The 6,617-nt window shown below is 46.7% G+C and overlaps 1 protein-coding gene across 1 annotated transcript; it reads right to left on the reverse strand.

Moving 5' to 3' along the window:
* Positions 1 to 214: 214 nt before the first annotated feature.
* LOC139047936 (activity-regulated cytoskeleton-associated protein-like) lies at positions 215 to 910 on the reverse strand. The gene has a single exon (XM_070522114.1). It carries the CDS (start codon positions 908 to 910, stop codon positions 215 to 217), a length of 696 nt encoding a protein of 231 aa, XP_070378215.1.
* Positions 911 to 6,617: the final 5,707 nt, after the last annotated feature.

Here is a 6,617-nt window from a genome sequence, read left to right on the forward strand (position 1 = left end):
ACAATGGCCGGTTGTCGGAAGTCCTCTAGGCGTCGCATTTCCTGGGGCTTGAGCGTTGCTCGTAGGCTGGGCGGGCGGGGGCAGGGAGGCGGTGTCAGGGAACAAGTTGTTCATGTCGGACAGGACGTAGTGGTTGTCGTTGGGACTGAGGAGTGCGTACTACAGCGGCGTACGTCATGGCCTGGTGTTCTGTGGCCGTCGGGGTGCCAAGAGCCTATCGCACTTCTTCCCGTACCACATCCATGAGAGTTGCTGCTTGCGGCTGTGCGGAGGATGGCAGTAATCGGCGTAGCTCCTCGCGAACAATTTCGCGGATCACTTCCCGCAAGTTGTCGCTGGTGGTAGTCGTCGTGTCCGGACGGATTGCACAAACAGAGGAAGGGCGGTTGTACTGCCAAGCCCGGACGTCGAGGGTCTTCTCAATCGTGCTGGCTTCTTGCATGAATTCCTCGGCTGTTTTTGGCAGCTGGCGGACGAGGCTGCCAAAGAGTTGTTCTTTTACGCCGCGCATTAAAAACTGAAATTTCTTTTCCTCGGTCATCTCGAGGTCGGCGCGGCGAAATATGCGCTTCATTTCTTCGACGTAGCCACGGACGGGCTCATTTGGCAGCTGGATCCTGGGCTCGAGGAGTCGTTCGGCTCTTTCTTTCCTCGTGACAATGCTGACTACCTTCAATAGTTCCCTCTTGAATAGCTCCCATGTCGTTAGGGACGACTCGTGGTTTTCGTACCACGTGCGTGCGGAGCCCTCTAATGAGAAAAATACCTGTCCAATTTTTGCCGCATCATCCCACTTGTTGAACGATGCCACGCGCTCAAATTGGTCCAACCATTCTTCGGAGTCTTCGCCTAGGGATCCATTGAAGGTTGGCGGCCCCCGCGGCTGCTGCAGTATGATCGGTGTCGACATCTCCGGCGAGGCTGCGGTACTCGTAGCGGCGTCTTTTCGCTTTCTGGTGCGGTCCGGCAAGGTCCCGAACTCAGGATCCTCTCCCTAGAGACGTCGACTGGCTCGCTGAACTGCTGGCTCGTCCTCGGGTGCGAAGCGTTGAGGGCTGGCTTCACGACTTGAAGGACGCGTCCGGAACATAGAAGGCTACCCCGCACCTTCACCAGATGTCGCGTAGGGATGACGGCAGTCGCAGGGGTGATGAGGATGGACAAAAGTTCGTCGAAAGAAGACTGTTTATTGGGCTGACTTGCGCCCACAATTATCGACCAGCGTGCTCGGCGGTCGTCGAACATATTGCCCGCTGCTGTCCTCTGCGCTCAATTTAAAGCGCGTCTTGGCACGTCTCAACTGGGCGCGTCTTGCGTTGCGTCGCGTGGCGGCAGACTTGAAGATTGAGCAAGCACTGCACAGATTCGCGGCAATATTATGACTCAGTTTAATGAGAACATGTGTTCACTGCTATAAACATCCACATTGAAATGGAGATATGAAAACCTATGGCAGCCTGTGTGATGTCTAATCCGTTTACTTTTTTGTGTACCTGTCACGCTGCCATTATTAAATTTTCCTGCACTTTGTAAGGTGCTGACGTACATAACATTACATCACAAGGAACCACTGTTTAATTAGTGTTCAAGGACCAGTGTGATGGATTTTCTCAAGAAAGATTTGGGTTATTTTGTTGTGAAGGTTTTTTTAGAGAGGTAGCTTTCTAAGAAGAAAGCAGATGTCAGAAAAAAGACCTCAGTGGCATAGTAATCTTGGCTGCCTTTTGCTCAAACCTGCCCTAGACATAATTGAGTGATTTGCACTTGCAACTGGACAGAAGCCTTAGCTTGGGAGACCAGTGATGTGGCATATTTTATCAAGCTAGGCGACACATATCATTACCAGTCCGAACAGAGAACTGTTTAAATTTTTGTCACCTTTAACGCCTACATTTACGACCATGAATTCAGAAAAATCTGTAGCACATTTAGAACCTAGATTTCAACTGCTGTATAAGTTGGCTTCTTGTTCGCTGCAGCTGTGCTCGGCTTCTGTCCAAACGAGAGAGCACTTCTGCATAGCTTATTAGGGAATACTATTATTTACATACCTTCTTTTTAATTATCTCGCCTACAATCACAATAAAATGTTTATAACACATGAATGTGCTGTGCATGAATCTAACTTACAATGCCATGTTCAACAGTGCAGTGCATGTAGCTTGTGTTAGTTCATTCAAGCTAAACATTGCCACAGCCGTTAACTGTAGGTATCATGGTATGAGAGCAGAGAAATGGATATGCAAAGACAGTTGGGAACATTGAGACATCTTTGTTGTGTGTGAAAAGGTGACAGATACACAATATGGGGAGAACACATGCACTTTCATATTTTCTCGCGCACAAAAAAAGCCGGAGAAATAAGGTTTCTTCACTGGGCCATAGAAACTGTATGTTTGCTCTTGTGGCGACACACACCGCGCATATTTCTGCGCACCCTTCCATCTTATCATCTGGCCAAGCATACCACAGCTGCACGCTGGGTCGCATGGTCGATAAAGCATAGCGCCACCGCCATGTCACCCTTGGTATGCGTCACCGACGGTGGCTATAAGAACAGGCTGCCTGGCTGATAAAAGCCGCCTTCTACCATCCGCTACTGTGACGAACGTAGCGTTGGTACGCCCGTCCACTGACATCGTTCGCCGAATAAAGAAGCGTTACGTTTTTATGTTGGGATTCGTCCTTCGCTAGCCGCGACATCCCCACATCTGGTGACCCGGACGTGATGGGTTAGTTTCCTCGTAGACCAGCCAAGGCATCATGGAGGGGAGCCTGGTACTCGGCTGCGTGTGGCAAGAAACGCCTGTAAAAGTTCAGCATGCCGAGGAAACGGCGAAGGTCTTTAGCGGTGGTTGGTTGAGGGTAATTTTGCATGTCTGAGATGCGTTCAGGTAAGGGTCGAGTTCCCTCTGATGAAACTTCATGGCCGAGGAATTTGACGACTGAAGCGCCGAGCGTGCTCTTTGGGACATTGACGAGAGTTTCTTGGAGAAGAACGCCAAGGGATGCCAGGTGTTGTCTACGTGCTGCATAAGGGCGGCGCCTATGGCGATGCTAGAGGCGTCCGTGAAGAGCCCCAAGGGAGCGTCTGGCACAGGATGGGAGAGAAGTGTGGCGGTGCAAAGCGCAGCTTTGCATTTTTCAAAAAGTTCTGTTAAAGGCGGTGTCCACGTGATGTGAGCAAGAGAGAACTGGGCCTCGACTTGGGCGAACCATACCTCGGGCGAGTCGGTCCAAAACGGCGGAAGCTTGACAGCGACACGCCAGACGCCGTGCGGGGCAGCGTGCGGGATGCCGTCTGCCGGGGTTGTGGCGTCCTCGGCGGAACCGGCAGGATGCTGCTGCACGGAACCATTAAGCTGGTCGTGCCGTTCCTGAAGCTGCTGCTCTTGCCTCTGGACCACATCTTGCTGCATGTGAAGCTGTCTGTTGAGGAGTTCCAGCTGTCGTTGAAGGGCGTCTTGTTCGTCCAGTAGCGGATGATAGAAGGCGGCTTTTATCAGCCAGGCAGCCTGTTCTTATAGCCACCGTCGGTGACGCATACCTCGAGTGACATGGCGGTGGCGCTATGCTTTATCGACCATGCGACCCAGCGTGCAGCTGTGGTATGCTTGGCCAGATGATAAGATGGAAGGGTGCGCAGAAATATGCGCGGTGTGTGTCGCCACACTCTCAAAGGTAATTCTGAATAATTGGATATGTTCCTGTGCTGTGTTCATTTTCTTGAGTGCAGGTTAGTTTCTGCACGTTAATGTTTCAAACTTGTTTTTATTTTCACAGACTGAGCTTCCCACGTCTTGGTTTGACTTCCTGGTACAGGACACTTGCACTTAGCATGGAGTGATGAAGCAGAGCAGTGTACTTTTATTAAATGTGCAGATTTTAGCATATAACAGCAGTTCACTAAAAAAATGTGTACTGAAAATAAAGTGTTCCTACCCACATTCCTCGTTGTCTATTTATTTGTTATTACTGTCAACCCTCATAGAGGGTCATAACAGGGAGGACAATACAATTACATAAATCAAATATGGAATATGTCAATGTACATAAAGTTGCTTAACACTTGTCAATTCATAGTGAATAACATGTTCACTTGAATGCTCTTCAGCACACTTCTGACATTTATCAAAATACGTACAATGAATATCAAGTCGCACATATCACTTGGCACTTCAAAACTAAATCGAAAACTCCCATAAATATGCCTCAGCAGCCTTTTCAAAGTCTGTGACATCTTTTAGGCTAACAATAGCGTTTGGCAATTGGTTCCACATTTCTATCGCATCCGGGGAAAATGAGTATCGATGTGTATCACTGTTGGTACGGTGCCGCTTTATGATGTAGTGGTTAGTTCACCGGTTTCTTTTGCCTGGAGCATGTAGATATTTGAGCTTATCAATCTTAAGTTGATCCTGCATTATTTGATAAAGTACCTTGAGCCTTTATTTTTTCCTACGTACTGCAAGAAGATCCAAGTTGCAACGCTGTAACATAAGCGTGACCGATTCCTTCCTTCGGTATGTCGAACAAATAAAACACGCCGCCACACTCTGTATCCTTTCCAAGTTCCTCTTAAGCGTCACTTGATGGGGACTCCAAACAACGGCTAAATATGCTAGTATCATCCTAATGAAGGCGATGTATGCAATAAGTTTTACATTACGCGATGCACATTCGATTTTTTTTCTCAGAAAATATAACTTTTGATAGGCAGTCATGCAGACATTATCTATATGTTGGTTCCATGTAAATTTTGCCTCTATTCCTGTATTCTCTTCGGCAAAACCACTTATATGGGGAACTCATCATGATAAGTGCTCATGAGCATTTTAAAGAACAGCCTTGAACCCTACTCATGCACTGGTAAAATGTATAGGTGCAGTGAAATTGAAACAGAAGGCAAAATAGCAAACGTGATGCAGTATTTGTGAGGCAATTAGGTCAGCAATTTTGCATAAAACGATTTACTTAGAGCATATTAGCACCACAAAGCACCCATCTTTTTTGTAGGCATACATTACCACAAGCTCTTTAAAGGTGGTCACAAGAGAGATGCTGGCTTTAATGAGGAACTATAGAGGTTAAAGGCAGCCATGAAAATGTATTAAGAAATTATGCAATGCATAGCATTTACTCAGTTCAGAGAGCTTCCAAAGTTGCCACAAGGCCTTGATAGCTGTGGATGAGGGAACAGTTGCAGCCCTTTTTGGAGCATGAGAAATGAACGACTCCCATTCTACAGTGCACAAACGGGGAAACGGGGAGTCGTTTACCAACTTCCATTTTCCTGCGGTCACGTATACATAGGTCAAACAGGTCGCTGCCTCAATATTAGATTATCTGAACATAGGCGCTCACTAACGGGTAATGCCTACTCGCACGTCGCGCGGCATTGCTCTGAGCATGGGTGCACTCCAATATATAAAAACACCACAGTACTTTCCACGCAAATAAATCAGACTACGAGGGAGATTATTGAGGCCTTCTATATCAGAAAAAAAAGGGTCGCGTTGTGTAAGCATGCCGTCGATAAACTTGCATGATAGTGAATTTGAATTTTTAAGCCGCTTCATAACGTAGCATTAGATTAAATGGTGTTTCGTGTTTTTTGCCTGCGCACTGATAATGACGCCATGGACGGGAGAGCACGTGGCGATGGGTTGTGTACATAAGTGTGTGTATGCCTTCTAATAAAGTTAGTTGTGAGTTCATCGCTGTCCTGTGTGTTTCCTGCCTTCTGTCATCGTCTTATTGCGCTGCTCCTTCAAGATCTTGGACTGGGTTTTCACAAACGCTCCTGACACTATTACTTCCATTTCAAATATGAGCGGCTTTAGTGATCATAACCTCATCCAACTAGCTGTTAGCATCCCGAAGCCCGTGTCTGGCACAACAACTAAACAAATTCGCGATTATAACAGAGCAAATTACGATGAGATTAACTCCCAACTAGAAGAATTTTTTTGCCAAGTGCTACTACCTTCATTTCATTGTCGATCCGTAAGCGACAACTGGGTGCTCTTCAGGGACAAATTAACAGCATTAGTAGACCGTTACGTCCCGATAATCTCCATAACTCACGACAAATCCAGCCCTTGGTTCAACAAGTCTCTTCGCAAGCTAAAGAATAGAAAGAAGCGTTCTTATAACAGGGCTAAACGCGTACGCACTGCTGAGGCTTGCCAGGCATACAAAGACAGTTTAAACAATTACTGCTCAGCGATATTTTCCGCCAAAGATAAATATTACTCTCAAGACCTACCATCGCTGCTAACTTCCAATCCTAAAAAATTTTGGCAAACCATATCTCCGACAAGAGATACTAACACCATAACTTTGCACGGAACAAAAAACATACCTATTTCTAGCGCCGATTGCCCCACCGTATTCAACACGTTTTTTTCATCTGTTTTCACTCAGGAGGACGTTTCCAATGTTCCAACTTTTCCTGAACTTGATTCCGCATACATGGAGCCAATCGATATCACAGTTGAAGGCGTTAAATTACTCATTAGTAACCTCAAAATATCTACTTCCGCTGGTATTGACAACATTTATTCTAAGATTTTAAAGAACACAATCACTGCCTCAAGCAATATCTTATGCCATAT

The sequence above is a fragment of the Dermacentor albipictus genome, chromosome 7 (assembly GCF_038994185.2).
Source record: "Dermacentor albipictus isolate Rhodes 1998 colony chromosome 7, USDA_Dalb.pri_finalv2, whole genome shotgun sequence".
Lineage (NCBI taxonomy): Eukaryota > Metazoa > Arthropoda > Arachnida > Ixodida > Ixodidae > Dermacentor > Dermacentor albipictus.

Excerpts from the sequence above, each read along its gene's own strand:
- LOC139047936 (XM_070522114.1), bottom strand. The coding sequence starts at position 910 with ATGTCGACACCGATCATACTGCAGCAGCCGCGGGGGCCGCCAACCTTC.